Here is a 24,710-nt window from a genome sequence, read left to right as displayed (position 1 = left end):
TTCATTCATTCATTCATTCATTCAAAGGTGGGAAAAGGGAAGGGGGTAAAGAAAAGGAGGCCAGATGTTTAATTATGTTGCTAACTTATGTTTTATGACATTTCTATACATGTATTATATTTTGAAAATTTGGAAAAGGTTTTAAAAACAGACAACGCTACATTTAGTTGAAAAGTGGGGGTGATGGGAGAGCACATTCTGTCTTACCTGAGGTTGGGCTGGTCTGGGATGGGCTGCCATGAGTGGCCAGTGTCCTAGCAGGAGGCCCAGAAGGGCCGCTTGTGGTCATGGCCTTCGCAGGCAATGTTGACATAGAGGAAAGTATTCCCCAAGGAGGCCCTCCAGCTGTTTTCTCACCGTCGGTCTGAGTCCAGGGCACTGGAGCAGTAGAAGCCCAGGCCTGCCTGTTGGCTGTCACCCATGGAGTTCCGGCAACTCTCCTGGTAGCTGCGCAAGTGATGGGAACAGGGTGTTTTATGCTCGACTCAGATATAAAATGGATTCAGATATGAAATTGACAAGACATTGAAATGCAGTCAAAAGATAAATGCAACGGGCATGCATAATGTAGGTAATGCGGGAATTGCAACTCTACCCTGAACTGGAATGAATGGCCAAACTAAACTTTATTTTCCTCACTACCAATTAAAAAAATTTCTCCAAATCTCTTGGACACTCAAACAATCAGCTGGGGTGTGTGTTTGGGGGACAGTAGGTTCTCTCAATATTAAGAAATACATTTCTAACCATGCGACACAGTGGAAAGGTTATGGGGTTTGTGGTAAGGTGACCTGAAGAGGTAAATCCTGCTTCTGTCTTTTCCATGCTGTGAACTTTGGGGCAAGTTACCGAACTCTTTTTAGTTGTATCATTAAAATGGAGATGATGATGATGATAATTAATAATAAAAAATAATAATAATAATACCCTACAATATCACAGGATTCTTATTAAGACAAATCTTCCCTCATTGGTCTCTTAAACAACTACTAGATATTCTTACTTATTTATTCTCAAGGTAGGAATTAAAATCCATTTTTCTCAAGCTTTACAAAACGAGTCCCCTTGAAAGACTTTAAATCTCTAAGATAAGTTGGGAACAATTGCCATCTTTAAAATATTCAGGTTTCTCATCCAGAACACAATATACCACTTCGTTTATTTGAATATGCTTTTATTACTTTCAGTAAAGGTTTGTAGTTTTTCTTACACAAAACCATCACTTTTTCTGTTAGGTATATAGTTAGGCATTTTATTAATTTTCTTGCCACTGGCAATCACATCTTTGTGTGTTTTTTTATTTTCCTATTATACTGGAAAGCTTTCTAATTTTGTGTCATTTTCATAATGCGGCTATTGTGCTAAGGACTTTTCTAGATTGCCTTTCTCCATTCTGTCTCCCTGCCTACCTGCCTCCTATCACTTCTTGCCTCCTCGGGGAAACCCCCTCCCTGGGCGCTCCAGGACAATAACGCTTTGTAGGCTTGGTCATAACTATCAGTTTACTTGCCTCTGTCTCCCTCCCTGGTCTGTGAGCTCAGGAAAGAAAGAGAACATTGGCAGAGCTGTATTGTTAACAGCTCGCCTGGTGTCTGGTATTAAATACATGTTTTGATGAGTGAATGAATGAATGAATGAATGAATTCTGATGACTGGTCCATTGTTGGAACTCGCTGAGACAGGACTGACTCTGAATGAAAGACTTATCCCAATTGTATCTTATTTCCAAATATAAGCACACTGTTTGTGTCTTTAGGGACCACTGATCGTGTCCACAAATCATGGGGAAGGGGGATCCTCTTGGCACACCACCAGCTTTTCATCCTGGCATTAAGTCATTAACATATTCGTGGCGTCATTATTCAGCCAGCTACAAAGTAACCTAATCCTGCCATGAAGTGACTGCATTTCAGCATTTAGTGTGAATTTCAGGAGAGATACTGGTAAATGCTTTGCTGAAATAAAACACCTTATGCTATAATATACTTCAAGTACGTAAGATATTCTCAGTGGGGGACGCTGGATGGAATACCAGGGAGCCCTCTGTACTGTAAGTGCAATGTCCTGTGAGTCTGAAGCTATTTCAAAATAAAAAATTATACAAACGAATGTTAGAAGAACATATACCAGTGGCATGTGTTGTCTTTGTGCGGAACCCATGCTGCTCCCAGTGATCTCTTGCTTAAGGGAGGCTGAAGAAGAAAGGGGTTGGGAGAGCAGGGTTAAAGGAGGATTTCGCTTACTTACGTGAGCCTGGAGGGAACAGGAGGGAGAAACGGGGCAGGAGAGGGAAGGGTGAGAAAGCGTCTTACCCAAGGCTGGGTGCGTGGTCCCGGCGCTGCCTGGCACGGCCGTGGTCCCGGCGAGAAGCTCAGGCAGCCTGTCTGTGCTCACGGTCTGCTGTCCTTCCTCTGAAGGATGAGTTGGTTCTGTCCAGGGCGAGGTTCTCAGAACAGACACACTGGTGCTCTGGGCTCGGCGTGCAGGGCTCGTCCGTGGTGGTGTCTCCTGGCTGGCGGGTGTGAGCTTCGAAGCCACGGCTGTCCCCCTGGTCGCTGCCCATTCAGGGAGACATCAGTGACAGCTTTAATATGCTGAACAACGCTTTGGACACAAACAACTGCTGTGCCCCTGAAAAGTCGCCACACAGCAAATATTCAGAATGCAGAGATTCAAACCTTTCTCGGACCAGCACCCTATGTTCCTACAGTAAGGTTTCTCCTTCACTGGCAAATGAGTCTAAAATATCAGTCCCCAAAAAAGCTATGTGAAGAAGCACTGTGAACAGAATGCAAAGCTGTCAGACCGAAAACTATCAGGCATATGACGTGATTCCTGGACAGGACCTGAATCCTCAGAGTTCTTGGCCCACTTTTCTGCCCTCAGCCCCTCCGTGGCTCTGCCACTTGTCCCTGGAAATAGTATAGGGTGGCTTCATGTGCCTTGCCATTGCGACTGGGGACCAGAGGTGGAATTTAGGGGCATCAGGGGCTGCTAGGTGGCAACCACTTCAAAGACAGCCCCACAGAGACAGCAGGAAGGCTTAATTCAGAGGAAGCTCTACCCAGTGCCCGTGGATGATCCATGAAGAAATGGAAGAAGAGGGTCAAGTGTTCATTTTACCTCTATCTCCCTTCAGGAAGGCTTAAGAGATGGGGGCTGGATATCAGGATGACAGGCTCTCCCTAGCCCATCGGGTCCCTTCCTCTGGGCGGTCGAACGTTGGCCTGCAGACCAGGGTGATTTCGGCCCCCACCTGCCCTTTCTGCAGGTAACAGTGTGTAGGGCACAGCCCGTACAATTGTAGATGGCTCCATAGCCTTATTTCCTCTCTCCTGCTTTACTGCTGGGCTCAGTAACACTCCCATGCAGTGGAAGCCTGGTCCTTGCGCCAAGATTGATTGCACCTGGGACTAAGAGCCTCCCAATCAAACAGTCACTCCGCCAGGTGACTGACTATCAGGCACAGAAACCTGAGTGTCCCCTTGTTCTCTCTTCCCAAGCGTTTGCTGCTTGGAGAGCTTTACTGAAGAAACACCCAAGAGGAGACAGAATTGAGTTTGGGGGAGGGAAGGTCATGGAAGGAATCCCTTAGAAGTGAGATTGATTCAACCATCAGGTTTGTCCTCAGAATTAGATAGGTGAAGAGAGCCCACAAATGCCCATTTCATCGCCTTATCAAGCAGCCTCGTTCCACACAAACTGAGGTTCTTTCCTCAGCATAACTAAGAGAGCCCTACAATAAAAACAGATCGAGGTAGCCCACAGCAATGCGATTGGAGATTTATCATAAACATTACTTTGCTCCAAAACATTCATAAAGAACCTACAGTGTATAAGGTACTATGCAAAGCACTGAGGGGGAAGGCCGACTTAGTCTCTGCCTTCAAGTACCAGTCAGTGAGGAGACACACATATACGGTCAACTGTGATGTAATCTGGGGTAACACAGAGTCCCGACGACAGACAAGTGCTATGATGTCGGATCATAGAAGATTCATTTTGATTCGGGTGGGTTTTTACGAAACAGGAGGCGGCAGCTGACAAATTAGAGACCACTTTAGGTTCTGAAATATGGCGAAGTAAAGAAGGAGCTTGAGACTAAGATAATAGCATGAGCACAGCTGCAGGGGCAGGGAGATGTAGGAAGGAATGTCAGTGTAGTTTTAACAGAAGATTCATGGAAAACGAGAGCAGGAGATGAGGGTGGGCTTGATGACAGTAAAGGTGTACTCCACGCAAAGGACTTTGGACCCTCTGCTGCTGACGGGAGTTCTGAGCAGTGAAGAGTCAACCCAATTGTATTTTAAGACAACCCCTCTCTGGCAATGGATGGGTACTTTGGAGAAATAAGAGACTGGGTCAAGAGGGGCTGGTTAGGAGGCTACTGCAGTCAGTCCAAAGGGAGATGGCGAGGGCCTGAACTTGGATAATCACAGCACCGGCAGAGAATCTTGGAGGACCACCCAGATTCCAGAAACTTCACTCAGCTAGAAATGACAGTTCAATGTAGGGGAGAAAGAGGGCTTACAAGTGATTCCAAAAATGCCAACTGGTGCCATGGAAAAGACAGGAAGAGTAGGTGAGTGTGTGGAGGGGCAGAGAATGGTTGAGCAGGGGCTGATTATTCTAGAGGGTCCCACATGCAAATACAAACAAAGCCAGGTAGTTAATATGAGACAAAAGTTCAAGGTAGTAGGGAGCCGAAATGACTATGGAAAATGGGAGACAGCTGACCCTCCTCATGGCGGGAGGGGAGCAGTAGTTAGTAAACTCCAGTTGCTTGATGCCATGTGTGTGTGTGTGTGTGGGGGGGGGGTGGTGGCATCCAACATTGCCAGGTCTTCTTTTGCAAAACAATCTAGAAATTTAAAACATTTTAAAACTGACAGAATCCTCTGATTTTAACACAGTATAGCTAAATAAGATACCTGCAGGCCACATTTACTCTTCAGGTTGCTAGATGGGACCCTGGTCTGGAGAATTTAGAGCAGGGTTTGGGAGGAGACACTCACCCAGAACACCAGACAGGCTGCTGGTAAAGGTGTAATTGATGACAGGAGATTTCTCCGCCATCTCCCAGAAGTCAGAAAGGTTCCTTCCTGCAAAAGTCCCACCAACAGGATGAAATCTCGGGCTTGCCTGCTGGAAGGCTGTGTTTAATTCTCCAGAGAGTTGGTCAAAGAACGGCTGAGGGCTCACCTGCCTTTCCTGTCATCACACAGATGAAGGTGCAGTCGGATTCATTCGTCTGACTCACTGTAGACAAAGGAGCACGCAAGCCTTAGCAATGGGTCTGCAGCAGAGAAGTCTTTGGTCGAAATGAAAATTAAGCTGGAAATCCCTACCTTAGGATGCTCTAGGAAAATGGGGCTAACTCCTTACTTTTGAGGCAACCCTGATTTCCTGGAGTTTCTGGGGGAGGTGGGATGCAGTACAATGTAATGGCTAAGGACACAGCCTCTGGGGTCAGCTTTCCTGATGACATCAGCTCTGTCACCTACTATCTCTATGAACATAAGTGAACTGCTGACTTCTCTAAGACTCAGTTTACCCATCTTTAAAATGGTCAAGATTTGAATACCACAGTCCTTTATTTGCCATTTCCAAATCCCCAGATCTCTGTAACTTGGAAGGTTTCAGGTGAGTTTGGTACCCAAACTATTTGGTGGCCAAACCTGACTTAACAGAGGTGAGGCTGTTTATCTATCCCACTTGATGTAAAGGGTCAACCATTCCGCTAAATGACTATGAATGTGTGTGATGACAGCACCCTGTCCTGGATGCTGCTGAAGGTGTTATATCACGTACGGTGCGGACACCCTGTCAGACCTCCAAAAGTCGGACAACTTCTGAATTCCTAAACATACTCCTCCCTGAAGATGCTGCCTAAAGGATGGTGGACAGGTGGCCATACATCCCTGATAAGACGGCTATGACGGTCCAATGAGATCATGTGTGTGAAGACTACGGATGGTGCCTGGCAGATAGATGATCTTAGTAAATAGTCATAATAATACTATTGTTACTGCGAATGTGCTGCTATTATTATATGTCACTATCAACGTAGTGACCAAGACCATGGACTTCAGACCCGGATCCCCTGGGGTAGAAGTCTGTCTCTGCAGAGTGATCGCAGGCGGGTTACTTAACCTCTCTGTGCCACAGTTTCCTCACCTGTAAAGTGGGGGATAAATAGAGTAGCTACCCAGTGAGGTTGTAGTGAGGCTCCAAGGAGAGAATTCATGGAAAGCCCTTAGAAGAGGCCCTGCCACTTAAGAGCATCTACTCAGATTCCTCTCGGTCCCTATCTCCTTGCTTCTAAAACAGTAGTTACTCTACAGTGTAGCCGATGACACCAAGTGTTGGGCTGCTGACTAGATCTGTGCTTTGTAAAGTGGGTCCTCAGGGGAATGTGAATTGCCTGGAAGTTGTACGAAGCCATCTTAGAAAGGAGGCATGTCTGTCTCAATTGTCCATCAGACATGGGCATAGTCTGGCTCCATGTAAATCTAAAGCTGAATGCTGAACGATGTTGAGCAAAAAGCCAACCCTTCTGAACCTCAGCTTTGTCACACTCAAAATGGGAGCACAACTGTCCATCAGAAACTGTTTTCTTGAGTCTGCCTGGATTTCCCCCAACATTGAGCCTTGGACTCTCCCTCCAATATTCTGGACACCAGGAATAGCTCTGCTGGGAAGAAGGAACCTTCAAATACTGGTGGTTGAGACTGGACCATATTGATGTCTGAATAAAACTTACACTAACGTTCCTGGCAGCCTGGTCTATGGCAGGGATTGGAGTGGGGGGTGTCTACTGGTTTGGTAATCTTCCCCAACGGATGCCAAATAGCAAATAGCCAAGCGTTTTAAAGATAAACATACCTGAAAGGATAGAGGTTGACTTAAAAATCTCTGTGAGGTAGCTGGTAGAATTTCCAATGATGTCCACCAGTAGGGCTGTGAAATCTGCAAGACAGAATGAGGAGGCTTAAATTTCTGAGACTTGGTAGAGGGGGAAAGTATATTGCATTTGGATTTTTCAGAGTAGATTTTACAAGTTTGATTCAGTTCGGTGAATGGAGGAAAATTAACAGTCGTATACAGAAATATCACTACTTATAAAAACAGTCTTAACTTCAGGCAGGCAGAAAACTTTTGGGCCCCCTACTATCATCCCCTTTCTTTTTCCATCACCGAAGAGCCGTGCCAGACCATATTATGGAATATTGGTTTTTCTGATTTGTTTTCCTGTTATCCTGTAAACTTCTACATGATCTGCAACACCCTTCCTGCCTCACCCCACAATTCTGAGCTCATTTTCCAGGACGCTCTGCCCTGGCTCACCTGCACCAGCGCACTGGCCTCTGCAGTTCTCAGTCTGCTGACTGGGCTTTGGCCTGGAACACTCTGCCTCCAGGTACCACAGGGCTGTCTCCCCACTTCCTGCAGGTTGCCCCTCAATCGTCATTTCATTAGAGAAGACTTCCCTGAGTATCGTACACACGGCAGCTCTTCCCACCATCACTTCCCTCCTCACTCTTTCCCCTGCTTTGTTGTTCTCACTGTCACACTATTAGTCAACATACTGTGTGTGTTCACTTTATTTATTTACTTGCTGTCCCTTCCCACGGAATCGAAGTTTCATGAGAGCAGGGGGGAGGGGTGTCCCCTTTGCTCAGTGTGGTAACCCCCCACAGAAGCATGTCTGGCGACTCGTATTTGCTCAGTAAAGAATTGCTGAATGAGGAATTAGTGGTGAGAGTAATTTTCATTTTGATTCCCTCAGTATAAGGAACATGTAATATTTTTAATTTTTAAATTATAACTAATACACAAATATACTCTCATTGAAAAGAAATCAGATAACACGAGCCCCCCTTAACCAACCCTCCAAAACCCCAATCTCCTCGGAGGTAATCATCCATCCAGTGCCCACATACGCATGTGTTTTTCATCAGTGACGTTGTACAATTCTACATATTATTTTGTAACTTTGTTTTTCTAATTAAAAATATGGACATTTTTCCATACGTAGACCAACTCTGGCCACATCCATTCACTAATATTGTCTATGGCTGTTTTTTCTGAAGCCTGTTTATATGGTAGACTATTGAACCATGTTCCCAAAGATGGATATTTTAGCGTGTTCTCAGATCTTGCTATTAAAATAGAGCTGCATACACATTTTGTTCTTACCCCTCTGTCTCTAGCGTAAAAACCAAGAAAAGAATTCTTTCTCTCGGACGATGAAATGTGTACACATTTAAGCATACTAGAGTTTGCATTTTCCTATCTTTGCTCTGAGGAGAAAAAATTGATTCCAACTTATTTAAAAGAGCACCGGCAACATCAGAAGAGTGTCAAAGTCACGGTTACTTCCACCCACCTGACAGATCGTTGGTCCGATTGTTTAAACAGTAGCAGTACCGTGTAGGGAATTTGGCTGGGTCCACCGTCTTCAGGTTAGAAACTGGGAAGAGAAACAGTCCACACAGCAACCTGGACTTGGTGGAGGGGGAACGTATATTGCACCACTCACCGTTAGCGCCACCAAGAAGAGCCGGGTAGCACTTACTGTTGTAGACAGTCACAGAAAGCTTGTGGAAAGCGAAGGAACTGTAGGAAGTGATACTCAGCAAGGAGAAAAATTTCTGGCTGGCTGCCAATGAGATCAGATAAAGAAACAGGCAAATTTGTATTATGAACGATAATGTAAATGAGTACATGGGTGACAGAAATTCATAATACAATAAACAAATCATAAAAATCAATAACAAAAATAAACAATACAACAATAGAAACTGAAAATAATAAACACAAGCAAAACAAAACCAAAAAAAAGCAAAAATACATGGATATCACTTGGCTATGTTTCCCGATCGGTCCTTAAGCTCTGGCTGTTCTCTCACAATATCGTTATGATTAGAAACACCAGCAAATATGCCATATTTGGAATCTAGCTTGCTCTCAAAATGCTGGCAAAGCTCCTGCTTCACTTGGGTGTTTTCAGTCTCATCCTGATTTAGGTAGGACAAACCACCCTCCACTCTGAACACGGAGAAGCTGGGACACAGTGGTGTGAGGTGTCTCACTCAGGTCACAGAGCGTACAGAAGCGAAACTGCTACAAGACAAAAATGGGCCTGGGTTGTGATTTTCAGAAAAAGTTACCTTTCAAGGCCCTGCTCAGCATCCCGTTCACCAGCTCTGTCAGGTTCAGTTCTGACAGATCGACCGACCTTGCAGGCAGCTCTGAAAGAGATTCGAAGATAATGTCCCCAGCTGGCTTTTGTTGGTAACAGAAAAAGTTCCTCGTTTCCAACATCCAGGCAGACGAGCCACCTCTTTGGGCATTTACTGAACTCACAGCCTATTCCAGGCACACGGAGATTGAAGATAAAAGGCAGTCCCTGCTCTCAGCGGGAGGCGGCCAACGGCATACATCGTGACAAGACAGAGCAGAGGGAAGAAGTCCGGGTGCAGCACAAGGACCCCCTATATTAGGGAATATTGGATCTCTGTGCACATATAACGGGGAGCCCAAGGAAAGGGTAGGATTCTCGACACGCTGTGTTTGGGAATAAGCACCTTGTCTGACAGGCGCTCACACCTGGCTGGGCACTGGCGTGACTGGAAAGATCATTTTAATAGCATAATTCTGGTGACTGGGCTCCAACCTCAGAGACTCAGATTTAGTTCAGGTCTGGGATGTGGCCCAGACATCAGGACCCAAATCAATCATCAATTAATCAGCCATCGTCCAGATATGGGTAATGTGCAGACAAGTGGCAAGACACTGCTTGGTTAAAATCCACCCTTATGAAAATACCTTGACATAATAAAGGCCATACATGACAAACCCTCAGCTAATCTCATAATTAACGGTGAAAAACTGAAGCCCTTTGCTCTACATTCAGGAACATGACAGGGCTGTCCCCTATCACCTCTGCTTTTCAACGTAGTGTTGGAAGTCCTTGCCAGAGCAGTCAGGCAAGAGAAAGAAATCAAAGGCATCTCAATTGGGAATGAAGAAGTTAAATTGTCACTCTTTGCAGATGACATGATGCTATATATAGAAAATCCTAAAGACTCCACCAAAAAGCTATTAGAAACAATCAATGAATACAGTAAAGTTGCTGGCTACAAAATCAACGTACGAAAGTCCATTGCATTCCTATATACTAACAATGAAATCTCAGAAAAAGAAATACAAAAAACAATTCCTTTTGCAATTGCAGCAAAAAGACTAAAATACCCAGGAATAAACTTAACCAAGGATGTGAAGGACCTTTATGCTGAAAACTATAAGACATTTTTGAAAGAAATTGAAGAAGACACAAAGAGATGGAAAGAGATTCCATGCTCATGGATTGGAAGAATCAACATAGTTAAAATGGCCGTATTACCCAAAGCAATATACAGAGTTAATGAAATCCCCATCAAAATCCCAATGGCATTTTTTAAAGAAATAGAACAAAAAATCATCAGATTTTTTAGGAACCACAAAAGACCCCGAATAACCAAAGCAATCCTAAGAAAAAGAACAATGCTGGAGGTATCACACTCCCTGATTTTGGCTTGTACTAAAGGTCAACAATAATCAAAACGGCATGGTATTGGCAGAAAAACAGACACATAGACCAATGGAATAGAATTGAGAACCCAGAAATAAAACCACATAAAATATGGACAGTTAATTTTCGACATAGAAGCAAAAAACATACAATGGAAAAAAGACAGCCTCTTCAATAAATGCTGCTGGGAGAATTGGATAGCCACGTGCAAAAGAATGAAATTGGACTGCTATCTGTCACCATGTACCAAAATTAATTCAAAATGCATCAAAGACTTAAGCATAAGACCTGAAACAATAAATTGCATAGAAGAAAACATAGGTACTAAACTTATGGACCCTGAGTTCAAAGAGCATTTTATGAATTTGACTCCAAAGGCAAGGGAAGTAAAAGCTAAAATAAATGAATGGGACTATTATCAAACTTAAAAGCTTCTGCACAGCAAAAGAAACCATAGACAAAATAAAGAGGCAAACAACTGAATGGGAGAAGATTTTTGCAAACAGTGCCTCCAATAAGGGACTAATATCCAAAACATACAAGGAACTCATACAACTTAACAACAAAAAAAACAAACAACCCAATTGAAAAATGGGCAGAGGACCTGAAGAGACATTTCTCCAAAAAGGACATACAAATGGCAAATAGACATATGAAAAAATGCTCAACATCACTAATCATCAGAGAAATGCAAATAAAAACCACAATGAGATATCACCTCACCCCAGTCAGAATGGCTATCATCAACAAGACAAATAGTAACAAGTGTTGGAGAGGCTGTGGAGAAAAAGGAACCCTCATACACTGTTGGTGGGAATGCAGACTGGTGCAGCCTCTATGGAAGGCAGTGTGGAGGTTCCTCAAAAAACTACAAATAGAATTACCATATGACCCAGCAATCCCTCTCGTGGGTATCTACCCAAAAAATCTGAAAACATTTATCCATAAAGACACGTGTGCTCTAATGTTCATTGCAGCTTTATTTACAGTGGCCAAGACATGAAAACAACCAAAACGTCCTTCGATAGATGAATGGATACAGAAGTTGTGGTATGTATACACAATGGAATACTATTCAGCGGTCAGAAAAGATGATATAGGAACATTTGTGACAACATGGATGGATCTTGAGATTATAATGCTAAGTGAAATAAGTCAGAAAGAAAAGGCAGAGAACCATATGATTTCACTGATATGTGGCATATAAACCAAAAACAATGAAAGAACAAGACAAGCAAATGAGAAACAAAAACTCATAGACACAGACAATAGTTTAGTGTTTACCAGAGGGTAAGGAGGGAGGGAGGTGGTAGATGAGGGTAAGGGGGATCAAATATATGGTGATGGAAGGAGAACTGGCTCTGGGTGGTGAACACACAATGGGATTTATAGATGATGCATTACAGAATTGTACCTGAAATCTATGTAGCTTTACTAACAATTGTCACCCCAATAAACTAATTTAAAAAAAATCTGCCCTTCTTCCAGCTATTACCTGAAGCTTGCAAACAACAGTTGACATGGTGGAAATAGCAGTGGATGCTCTTTATATTTTTACAAACAGTGGCTTTCACAACTTTTACTTAATGTTCAGATCATTGTGTGAGTAAGGTATTCAGAAGACTGGAAAGATGCTTTTGTCTCGCTGTGGGGGTTTCGAGTGGGGTCCACAGAAGTGGGAGAATTTGCTCAGCACCCGAAGCCCACCCACGGAGCCCCAGGAGGGCAGGGACTCACCTGTGGTGTCCAGAAATGCCACCCCCTTTTCCTTCCTCTCCTCTCCTCCAAGGTCAGACACTGGGAAGAGAAAAGACTTCAGGGGAGAAGTGGGGGGCTCCACCTCCAGCTACACGTTGTTGGAGAAGCCTCAGAGGTCTCTACTGCAGTGACCCCGAGAATCACTTAATAATTAGGTCAGGGGATTTGGAAGCAGCGGGGTTAATCTAGCCCACCCCTTTACTGGGTAGGAAAACTGAGGCTCAGTGAGAAGAAGAAACTTGCACAACTGCGTCCTGGTAATGAAGGGATCAGAACCTACTTCCTAGAGCGGCAGAGCATGGGCCCTTCCAAAACAGCAGGCCACTTGCCCACTCGGCAAAGTTTGTGGTACCAATGAAGAAAATGACAAAGGAAAATTTGAAATGCCAAAGGTGTTCATTCATCCTTTATCATTCAACAAATACTCAGTGAGGGCCAAGCAATACGCTAGGTGTTGGGTTTAAAGAAGTCAGGGGAAAGTACCAGGTGTTCTCGCACCTCCGTGGAGCTTACTGCCTGTGGCTCAGGTAGGAGGAGGGAGATTTACATGTAATTGCACCTGAGGAGCGTCAAACAAGGAAGACTGGGATGCTGTGAGCACCTGTCTCAGGGCACCTGACATGGCCTGGGGGATACAGAAGCCCCCTGTGGAAGGGATGTAAAGCTGAGACCTGAAAGACCCACTGTTTTGGATGAGATGCCGTTTAATCACTCAACCTTTGTTACTATTATTCTTATTGCAATGATTCTTTTTCAGGTTACGTTCCAATGGAGGAGATGCTTGTCATGTGGGGTCTCAGCTCCCGCTCCCCGCACAAGAACGCAGGATATAGTGAGGCCAAAAAGGAACACCCACAGAGCCATAGATGGGGGTTCATACCACTATCTTCTCTCTGGTGGCTGGGTTGGAGACACAGGAAGCAGGAGCCACACAATCTGCAATCCGCAGTCTCCTTCTCAGCCAACCAACCAACCCCTTGCTAACTGCACTCCACGCTTGCTAGCTCAGCCATGGCAGTTATATCATTGGCGAATGGCTAACTGGTTACAGCTGATGGCCAACTAGTTACAGCGGGTGGCCATCTACTACCCGCTCCTTTCCACATGAAGCCGAGAGCCTGGAAACTGCTCTCTGGGATTCTTTCCCCACAGTGCTTTATGCCCATTTTACAGATGGAAAAAACCAAGTCACAAAGAGGCTGAAAAATGCATTCCCGAGTCACAGTGTTACAGAGTCAGCCAGGATTTAAGGCTGGCCTAGTTACCTGTTGCACTAAGGAGCGCTCCAGCTTTCTCCTTCTTAACTTCATTTCCAGACACTGAAATAAAAGTTTTCATGAATAAAGTAGTATTGTGGAACCACAGCTTCACACAATTTATAACATCCTTACACGTCACCTTGTACACCACTCCCTTTGAAGGATGAGGAACTTGAGGCCCAGAAAAGGGAAGTGGTCCTGTTTCCCATCCCCACAACCCCTCACAACCACCTTTCTTCTTTCTGTTTCTGTGAGTCTGACGATTTTAGATTCCTCATAGAAATGGCATCAGGTAGTATTTGTTCTTCTGCTGGCTTATTTCGCTCAGCATAATGTCTTCCAGATGTACCCATGTTGTTGCAGTTGGCAGGATTGTCTTCTATTTCAAAGCTGAGTAATATTCCCCAGTATATGACTACAACACTTTCCACCCACTCACCTGTGGATGGACACTTAGGTTGTTCCCTGCTTGTCAAGTACACTGTTGGAACTCAAATCCAATTAACTGTTGTCAGCTAATTTGGCCTTTCACTGATTATCAAGCTTTCTGGTTAAATATCAGAGCTTTGGGGTTAGAGGTAGATGGGGGGCTATGGATTCCCTTCCCAACAATATGGCTGCGAGGGGTGGTGGTTATGTTATGACAAAAGGAAGTCTGGCTTGGGAGAGTCTGGCTCTCTACCCTCAGGTGCTCTGAGTGACACTCTGCCTGAACGGTCCACCCTGACATGGCCGCAGGGAGATCGGAGATGGACCTTGCCTGTTACCTTGCCAGGAATCAGAGTCTCCATACAGGTGAGGAACTAGGACAATTGGGTTCAAATCTCCAGGCCACAGGGATGCTGAGCTCACAGGACGCCTATACCTGCCAAGCCAGAATGATGGGCCCTGTGCCATCTTCTTAACTAAGAACGTATCTTGAACACCACTCCTTTCACGAAGAAAAAACGATTTCTGCCACTCCTTTTTATAGTTACAAACCCATGGATGGGTTTTGAAAACAATATTTGACGTGTGAACTAAACACACCTGAAGCAGGACTTTCTGAATAGGACACTACACAGAAGCGTTTTTCAAATAAATTGACAGATCATATAAAACGATTGTTCTCTTTTTGGATAAAAAGACCACCATCGAAGTATTGTTAAAATAGAAGGTATTGGTACTTTCCATACTCATTTATGCTTCGTATTTTATCATCTTTTATCCTTTATGACGACCTGTAGAGCAGGAATTGCCGTTCCCATTTAAAGAGGAGAAAATTGGAGGCTCAATTACGGGAAATAGTGATTGAAACGTACTCTCCTTAGACTCAAGAAATTGGTACAACTGGTTTCTGGTGGGGAAGGAAGTGGGGGAGCATTTCAACTTTGCATCCTTTTGTACCATTTGCATTTTGAACCACATGCAACTACTAATTATAAATAAATAAAATGTTTAAAAAATAAAGAGTAATCCTCATCTCCCTTCCCAAAATGAAAAACACACCAAAAAAAACTATTCAGTGTGTTTACCAAAAAGTTAGGAACAGAAACACAAGCCCCTGACTCCTATGTCCTTCATGTTGCAATGCATTCCCCATGTCGCTGCACAGCCAGTTTTAGACCATCAGAAAAGAAACAAAAAGGCAAAGAAAGATGGCATTATTACAAAAGTGATGATGGCACACAACAATACCTCCCATTATGAAATCTTCTGTTGCTAATAGAATGTCACAGTCTTTGGATTTAATAAGATTACGAAAATCCAGGTGTTCCATGAACCATAAAGCAGTGAGAGACTCATAGGAACTATGATTGTCAGAGCTTGAAAGACAAACACAATCTCCATTTTACAGATAGAGAAAGTAAGGCTCAGAAAAGCCGAGGAATTTGCCCGAGACAGAGTGAGCCAGAGAGGAGCACCTACCCATTTACCTGTTGCAGGTAGGAAGGTCATGACCTTTTCCTTTTTTGCTTCTTTAATAGCAGACACTAAAATAAAAAAGTTTTCATCAGAACGATTATAATCCAGACATGACTCCGAGAGAATTTATCCAATATACTCATTTAAAAGATGAGAAAATTATGATCTGGAATGGTGAAGTAACTTGCTTAAAATCCCACATGTGGTTTGTTCATTCATTCGATCATTTAGTCATCAAATATTTGTTGACCAACAGTAATAATACTGATAATCGATAACGTTATTCAGCATTGGGCTTTAATAGACAAGTGTGTTAGATGCTGGGATAGTATGATGAATAAATGGATACAGACTCCATCCTTTTGGAGCATATAGTCTAGTTGGAAAAGCAGACATCAAGGAAGTGAAGACTCAGGATATTATTACAAACAATATTAGATACTTAGAGGGGCATGTTGAGGGTGTGTAACAGGGAGTTTGAAGTAATCTCAATGATCCAAAAGCTTTCCCTGGGATGACATTCAGCTGAGATCTGAAGGATGAATGGCATTTGCGTAGGTCAACTGGCTGAGGGGTTATTCAGCACACAGATAAGAGGATGTGTCCAGGAACTGAGATGCGCAGGAGTATTACTTTGAAGAACTGAAAGAGGCAACAGTGGTGGAACAGGAGCATGCAGGTGATGGGGGATTGTAGGAACTGGAAGAGGCAAGGTGAGCAGGGTCATGTAGATCGTGTAAAGGACTTTGGATAGGACCCAAAAACAAGTAGGGCCTCATTGAATACTTTTTTTGAGGTGGGGAGAGGTGAGGGAAGAACTTGGAAGGTGATGTAATGAGACTTACAAAAAGATCCCTCGGGCTGGTGAGCAGAGAATGGATGATGGAGAGACAAGAGGAGAAGCCAGGGAGCTGATTTAGAGGTCCAGGAAAGAGAAGACAACGGTTTGCACAAGAGTTGTAACAGTGGAGGATGCAGATAATTCTGTTGCATAAATGGGACTCACACTCAACAAGTCAAAGGACAAAACCAGAAATCGGGAATTTATTATTGCCATTTCAATCAAACTCATTTAGGATTCTGGCCTGAGACGTTGGCTGCCGCCAGTCTCTAAAGCACAATGAATACCCAAGCTTAGAACAGCCACTTCTTGACCCACCTGTGTTCCAAAGGGACAGGACACATGCTACGCCCATGCATAGCCTCACCGGAGGACCGTGTACCAGGAAGCCTGGCATATTCGTGATATTCTGGACCACCTGGAACAAGCAAACAAGCACTTGGAGGAAACAGGCTGGATTACTCTCCACGTGAATGCAGAATATCCTTGAGAACACTCACGGGTGTCATTAGAAATACAATCTATAAAAGGCTTTGTATAGTTGGGATAGGTTAGGTTATGCTGAGGTAACAAGTTAACTCCACAAGCTCATTGACTTAATTCAACAACAAAAGGTGATTTCTTGTTTGTCGACCACAGTCGCTGCAAATTGGTGGGGAACTATGCTCCAACAGTCACTTGGGGACCCCAGTAAATGGAGGCTCCACTGTCTGAGAGTTTTCCATCTGGTCCCTATAGCCTCCTTAGTCGCTGATTCACTGTGCAGTGGAAGGGAGAGAGCTGGAGGATTATGCACCAACTCTTAAATGCTCTGGCAAGAAGTGACACACTCACTTTTATTTACAGCCCATGCCAGAATTACTCATGCGGCCCTACATAACTGCAGGAGATCTGGGAATATGAGAGAAGCATGCGTGCATATTCAGGGAGAATCAATGTCTTTTCCATGGTTTTTCTGGTTGTGTAGAAAGGAAATGCCCTCCAAATACAACATCGCTGCTGCTTATAAATAGGAAAAAATTAATATACGAGTGTATGTGAGTGTTCACACCTTCTTTCCTTCTCTGCAGCAATGTGTCCCAGCAATTCTCCTGAGAATTTGCTGTGCAGAATCAGCATGACAGCTAAAGCTGTAAAGCTGAGACTAATAAGAGTAATGGTGACAATTTCCCGAGTGCTTTCTGTGTGACAGACACCACACAGAATGCTGTCTGACGTACAATGTCACTTAATAACTACAAAATCTCTATGTGTTGGTATTAATGTAATGCTCATTTAACATGCGGGCTGCACAGACTTGATTTGAAAAAGAGCTGAAAGTTGCCATTGGTAGAGAATGAAATAGATCTGGAAGGTGAACTGGGGAGGGGATAAAAAGTCAAGAGAAAGTGGGGTTGAGGATAATGTCTTAGGAACTAAGCATCTTCATGGTAAATTAAATTTTAAGAAGTTCTGCTGTCCATTTGCGATGGACCCACCTTTGGAATTTTATTGAAAGATACTTCAATAAACACTTAAAATGCTTTTTAATTATTGGTAGATAGTCAATGGTGTTTCTTCTGGACAGAGACAGGACTTACAAGGGAACTAGAGTCTTAAACATTTTCTTCTGTAAATCTGTATTTTGTCAGTTGAATCTGCAGGACCCCAGTCCCTAAACCTCAGAGGGTACAGGAAACTCTGTTTTTCCTCTCCAACAGTATAACGCATAGCCTTCAATTTGGAGTGTCATCTCTGTTATTTCTTCTTCTGCTTTTTGATTCTTCTCTGTTATTTTACCATCTCAATCATCCTGTGAAATGATTATTCTATTATACAAGAGAAGGACCTGGGGAGCAGAGGCGAAGTACCCTGTCATGGTCACACAGCTTCTAAGCGGGACATCTGGGACTTGAACTGTGGTCCCTCAGATACAAAAGTCTGTGTTCTTTTTCACCATGTTCTACTCTACTCCCCTGCCCTTCAAAATACCATCCTGGATGGCCACGGACAGGTTTGATGTGGAAAACAAACAGAATGGATCATCTCAAAGCATTTTGGTGGATGGAAGGGGTTAGAGAGCCAGTCCCACTCCTGGAAGAAGGGCTGAGAAGTGCTGTTGTGATCGATAAGCCAGGATTCTGCTCAACAGTCGGAAATAAATTCGCAATACGTGTGTGTGTTTTATTGGCAATAGCCCTGGAGCTGGGAATGTGAATGGTAAGAACAAAGCTGTGAGACCCTTAATTCAACATTGTGTTCCTTCCAGGTAACAAGGATCACCAATCAACCAAGGTTAGGTTAGCCTGCCAAGTAAACTTACCTTCCACACTGTACTTTGCAGCTGAAGGATGCCCAGTCAGACACAGAGTACAACACTCAGTAGAGAGGTGGACACTCACGGAAGTTCTATCTCATTTGGGCCACTCACAGGAAATGCTACGCCTTATGTACAGTATGGTGGTCCATTCACTCAGCAACCCTCAGCATCAGTATCAGCTCCCTCTTCCTGAGAAGGACTCAGAGGCTTGGGGATGACAGACAACTTGCCCAAGTCCTCAAACAGCTGAGTGGCAGCCAGACTTCACACTCAGGCAGTCAGCTCCAAGGCCTTTCCAAGGATAGTTAATGCAGAAAAAGGGGTGCAAAACCTAATATTTGTTGACCATCTGCCGTATAAGGAATTTTCCATGGGATAATCCACTGGTCCCTGAAGAGACCCTACTTAGTTGTGATTATCCTTATTTCATAGTTTGAGGAAACCAAGGTGTCATGCAGGGTCTCTGGTCCCGCTCCCCGCACAAGAACGCAGGACATGATGAGGCCAAAAAGGAACAACATGGATACAGAGCCATGGATAGGGGAGTCATACCACTATATTCTCCCTGGCAGCTGGTTGAGACACAAAAGCAAACATCGGCCAGTACCCCAACAGGGGGGTCTTCCTGCACCCCAGTCTCGCTGGCGGCCGGGCAAGACACAGGAAGTAGGATCCATACAATCCGCAATCCACCATCCGCACTTGCTAACCCCACTTGCTAGCCGCAATCCGCAGTCCGCTTCTCTGCCAACCAACCAAACAACCAAACAATCCCCTTGCCAGTGTAGCTATGGCAGTTATATTAGTGGCTAATGGCTAACTGGTTATAGCTAATGGCCAACTAGTTACAGCTGATGGCCATTTACTACCTGAGCCAGCACCTTTCCACGTGAGGTCGAGAGCCTGGAAACTGCTCTGCTGGCTCTGTCCCCACACAAAGTTCAGACAAACAACTGGCCCAAGGGAACACAGCTGGAGAGCTCAGATTGGGACCCCCATCTGCTGGCAGCCCAAATCCCTGATTGGTTGGCCACTGACTAAGAAAGTATGACTTTTTAGCTGCTGCCTTGCTGCCAGCCATTTTTTAGGGCATTTCTCAATCCTCATTCCAAGTCTTGGGATTAAAGATCATGTTTCCTTTATCACAGATGTGAGGACAAGCCATCCTCCCAGCTGATGACTATATATTAAGATTCTAATCAATAGCTTAAGAGGAAAAAAGTAAATAAAAGAAACAGACTGTGGACTTGATAACAAGATGGTGCAGTAGGTAAATACTGCTTACCTTCTCTCACGACCACATCAAAATTACAACTAAACTACAAAACAACCATCATTGAGAATCACCTAAAATCTTGCTGAACTGAAGCCCTACAACTAAGGACGTGCAGAAGAAGCCACCTCAAGACTGGTAGGAGGGGCAGAGACGTGGAACGGGCTGGCCCCGCACCTGCATGTGACCATTAAAGATCAGGAGGGATATTATCTCTGTGGAAGTCCCCCCGACCCCCCAGAGGAGCAAGAGGTCCCAGCCCCACCCCAACTGCGGGTTCCGGTGCCAGGGAGAGAAGTCCCCATAATTTCTGGTTGTGAATACCAGCGGAGATCGTGACTGAGGAGACTGAGGGCAGTAGTATTCCCAGGCACTGCCCTTAAAGGGACCGTGTGCTGACTTACCCACCAATGGAATCACTCGCTCTGAGCTCCAGCACTGGGGCAGCAGCTGGAAAGGTGGCAGGGACAAATGGTGGGGAACTGAGTTGTCTGGCTTGGGACGGGGGCTGGAGAGGCGGCTTTCTCCTAAACAGAGGTGCTGGAGGAGGCCATTTTTCTTTGCTGAGCGGTCCCCCTTCCCAGCGTGTGGACACAGATGGCCACCATATCTGGGTCTCCGCCGTTTGTTGACCACACCCTGTCGATTCGAGACTCTGCCCCACCCAACTTTCAGGCACACCCAAGCCACTTCTAGTGGCTTTTTCGTATAAACTGCCTGCCTTGGCTCATGCTGCAGACTTTCCTAGGGTCTCTCAATGGTTTGCAGAACCCAGACAAGTAGCATCTGGCTTGAGCGTGTCCTGTACGTCTGGCTGAGCAGCCCTAGGCCAGCACTAGTGGCAGCCGGCCTTGGTTCGAGTCTTGGCCTCTCAAAGTGCTTCCAACAGCACGGTGGCAGCCATCTGTAGATTCCTTTGTGGCTCCTGCTGGGTGGCCTTGGGTGGGGCACAGGCTGTAGCTGAACTTGACCTATAGCAGCAGATCCCCTCCAAGGTGGTCTTGGGGCTGGTGCCCCCAGTGGCCCGCTTCAAAAGAGCTGGAGCATTACCCAGCCACTTTCAAGAATGACACACTCAAGGGGCGGATTGGTCAGGCACCAGGGTCCTGCTGAGGCAGATCCTGCTCCATAAGGTCAGCCCCTGCACAACAACTCTTCCACTGTAGTCAAGGCCAGTCCTCATAACCAGTGAGCCCAAGGGTCAGTCCCTCACATTGATGTGCAGTTATCAACCAAGGCTCACCTACAAGAGGAGGGCACACACAACCCACAGAAGGGACACACCTGAAATGCCTGGCTCAGGTGACCACGAAGACAGCACCACTGAGCCCCACAGCACACCTACTACATAAGGCCACTCTACTAAGACCGGAAGACATAGCAGCCCTACCTAATACATAGACACAAACACAGGGAGGCAGCCAAAATGGGGAGACAAAGAAACATGCCTGAAATAAAAGAGCAGAACAAAGCTCCATAAAAAGAACTAAACAAAATGGTAACAAGCAATCTACCAGATGCAGAGCTCCAACTGGTTATACGGAGGCTCAGTGATCTCAGGGAGAACATTAACAAAGAGATAGGAAACATAAAAATGGAGATAGAAAACATGAAAAAAAACAGTCAGAAATAAAGAATACAATAACAGACGTGAAGAATATATTACAGGGAATCAACAGTAGATAAGATGAAGCACAGGATCGAACCAGCGATACAGAAAATAAGGGAGCAGAAAACACCCAACAAGAACAGCAAAAATAAAAAAGAATCCAAAGAATTGAGGAGAGTTTCTCCTTCTGGGACAACATCAAGCGTACCAACATTCGCATTATAGAGGTACCAGGAGAAAAGAGAGAGAGCAAGGAATTGAAAACCTATTTGAAGAAATAATGACAGAAAATGTCCCTCACCTGGCAAAGGAAATAGACATACAAGCCCAGGAAGTGCAGAGAGTCCCAAACAAGATGAACCAAAGAGGCCCACACCAAAACACATCAAAATAAAAATGCCAAAGGTTAAAGCCAAAGAGAGAATCTTAAAAGCAGCAAGAGAAAAACAGTTAGTTACCTACAAGGGAGCCCCGTAAGACTGTCAGCTGATTTCTCAACAGAAACTTTGCGGGCCAGAAGGGATTGGCAGAAAATATTCAAAATGATGAAAACCCAGGACCTACAACCAAGACTACTTTACCCAGCAAAGCTGTCATTTAGAATTGAAGGACAGATAAAGAGCTTCCCAGACAAGCAAAAGCTCAAGGAGTTCATCACCACCAAACCAGTATTAGGAGGAATCTTAGAGGGACTTCCTTAAAATGGGAGGGGGTTAGGGATGGGTGACAGGGGAAGGGGTTAAGAAGTACAAGTTGGTTGTTACACAGTAGTCATGGGGATGTAGGTTATAGCACAAGGAATATAGTCAATAATATGGTAATAACTGTGTATAGTGCCCGGTGGTACTAGTCGGGGGATCACTCCCTAAATTATATAAATGTCTAACCATATGCTGTACCCTTGAAACTAATATAAAATAATATTGAATGTCAACTCTAATTGAAAAATTTAAAAGGGGGAAAAAAGATCAATAATATTGTGACAGTGTGGTCCAGTGTCAGATGGTTGCTGGGCTTACAGTGATCATTTCTTTAGCACAGGGAATAAAACCAATAACGTGGTAATGACACTGCATAGAGCTAGGTGGGTACTGTTGAATAACTTACGATGCATACTTGAAACTCATATAATATTGTATGTTAACTGTATTTTAATTTAAAAAATCTTAAACAACGAAATAAAAAAATGAAAAGAAACAGACTGTGACTGAGGCGTGGAGTTCAGTTTAAGTGCAATGTAGATATTGGGTGGTAGAAATGCCCAGATTCCTCCTACTCACCTCCTTCTGCACCCAGGAACCCAAAGCTTGGGAATGCTAGCGGATGCATTCCTCAGCTGGCTTCCTTCTTTGGGGAGGAGAGGAAAGCAAAGGGTTTAAAAATATCACCAATATAGGACTTACCTGTCTCCTGAGCAGGATAAATGACTTCAGAGAATTTAGCAACCAGAAAGATTAATAGCAAAGTCAGAGCTGTGAGGTTTATATGAGTTTTTAGTGAAAGATACAGAGGGTGGGGGTGGGAAAAGACGTGATAACTTTGCTTTAAATCCTCTGGGGGGAAAAAATGGAATAATAATCCTACCAAGAACTCAGGGCAGTGAAATAGGATCAACATCACTGGAGAAACATGCCTGGGCTATGGGCTGAATAGAAACTGTGAGCCGCATGACAAAGCAGCGATTCAGCGTGGGATGGGAAATCTCTTCTGACAGTAATTATGTGTATTGAAGGAACAGAACAGGATCCCTAGGTGATGATTTCCCCTTCCCGTTGGAAAGGTCTGTGAGCCAAGCATCACCGGGCATGTGGGTCAGCGGAAGTCTTCTGAACAAACGGTGAGGCACTGCCTGTCACTTTTAGCAGGTGCCCAGAGCAGGGTGGGCAAGTCCGGCCCTGCTGCCTCTTTTTATAAGGACTGAAATCAGTTTACATTTTTAAAGGGTTGAAAACAATCCAAAGAATAAGAAGAGAATTTCGTGACATATAAATGTAACAGGCCATTTCAACGTCCACAAATCAAGTTTTATCTGAACACTGCCAGGCTCATTCCTTTATGTACCCTGCAAGGCTGGGTAGAGGCTACCGGGGCAAGGTTGAGGAACTGTGACATGGGGACCCCAAAGCCTGAAATATTTACTCTCTGGCTCTTCACAGAAAACGTTTGCCAATCCCTGGCCTAGAAACAGTCAAATTCCTTCTGCTTGTACCACCCAAGTTCAAGGTTGCTCGTTCTTGTCTGAGCGACTGGAATTCTTGCTACCTTGTCACCGGCTATCCATCACTATTGCTTCCGTGAATAAATTTCCCGTGTATCAGGCATAGAGATCTTTTTCTAAACAACTTTGTTGAGGTGTAATTTATAGACTATTAAACTCATCCATTTTAAGTGTACAATTCAATAACTTGTAATAAATTTAACACGTTGTACAACCACCACCACAATCTAGTTTTAGAACATGTTTGCCACCCAGTAAGATTCTTGGGGAGACACCTTACACGTCTTCAGTGTGGGGAAGCGACTGGGTCCCAGGTTAACCGGATGCCCTAGGCTCATTGTTGGAAGCTGACATTATTAGGAACAATAACTGTTCCCAGGAGTAATTGGGATGTGAGGCTATGAATGGGCTTTTGCTCTATTTGTGCAGATGGAAAGGGATTTTCTCAGGGATATAATTTTTAGGCTCTTTGTCATGCAGAGACTGGGGAGGGTACGTTTTGTTGGGGGAGGGGTGCACGGTTGCAGAACTGATGGTCTCCTAACTGCCAAGTCAGCTTCAGGCCTTTGCGATGATAGATGTGACCTTGGAGCTGGATGATGACCTTGTATCAGCAGAGCAGTTGTCCCCTCTGGTTCCTACAGGCTACAGGCACTGTTTTAACAATGAATTATGTCCATGGGCATCATAACCAGCCTGCCCCGTGTTGGCCAACGTTGTCCTTTGACTTACAGAGTGAATAGCGGCAACTTGCATGGGTTGTTGCTTCCCTTTGTGCACGTAGGGTTTTCCAATGCGCTCGTGTGTCAGATGATGCCCCACCCTGTATGCTCTCTGCCCACCTCTGAGTTCACCTGCAGTTGTAGCAGGCAGGTCCCCGCACACTGGCAGTTCCCCACTCCCACTGGCCATAGCTTTCTGCTCCTCTGCCTTAGGGCTTTGGCACCTGGGAGCTTGTTTAGCTGTAGCACA

The 24,710-nt window shown here is 44.6% G+C and overlaps 1 protein-coding gene across 5 annotated transcripts in view; it reads right to left on the bottom strand.

Annotated features, from left to right (window-relative positions):
* HHLA1 (HHLA1 neighbor of OC90) overlaps nt 1–23,006 on the bottom strand; it is a 34,656-nt gene extending 11,650 nt beyond the window's left edge. For 3 of the 5 annotated variants that reach the window (XM_074316308.1, XM_074316307.1, XM_074316309.1), the window contains exons 1-12: nt 22,924–23,006; nt 16,658–16,757; nt 15,510–15,566; nt 13,600–13,653; nt 12,314–12,373; nt 9,174–9,254; nt 8,390–8,662; nt 6,886–6,969; nt 5,203–5,259; nt 5,016–5,102; nt 2,313–2,555; nt 208–447 (exon numbers count right to left, since the gene is read on the bottom strand). In XM_074316308.1, coding sequence (XP_074172409.1) covers nt 208–447; nt 2,313–2,555; nt 5,016–5,102; nt 5,203–5,259; nt 6,886–6,969; nt 8,390–8,662; nt 9,174–9,254; nt 12,314–12,373; nt 13,600–13,653; nt 15,510–15,566; nt 16,658–16,736 — 1,315 coding nt within the window. In that variant the 5' untranslated portion in view covers nt 16,737–16,757; nt 22,924–23,006. The remainder of the gene's footprint in view (nt 1–207; nt 448–2,312; nt 2,556–5,015; nt 5,103–5,202; nt 5,260–6,885; nt 6,970–8,389; nt 8,663–9,173; nt 9,255–12,313; nt 12,374–13,599; nt 13,654–15,509; nt 15,567–16,657; nt 16,758–22,923) is intronic. The other 2 variants (XM_074316311.1, XM_074316310.1) reach the window with 1 other exon arrangement.
* Between the last annotated feature and the right edge of the window lie 1,704 nt (nt 23,007–24,710).

The sequence above is a fragment of the Rhinolophus sinicus genome, linkage group LG12 (genome assembly GCF_036562045.2).
Source record: "Rhinolophus sinicus isolate RSC01 linkage group LG12, ASM3656204v1, whole genome shotgun sequence".
Lineage (NCBI taxonomy): Eukaryota > Metazoa > Chordata > Mammalia > Chiroptera > Rhinolophidae > Rhinolophus > Rhinolophus sinicus.
Note: the sequence above shows the minus strand (reverse complement) of the source record. Positions and strands in the feature narration are given on the sequence as shown.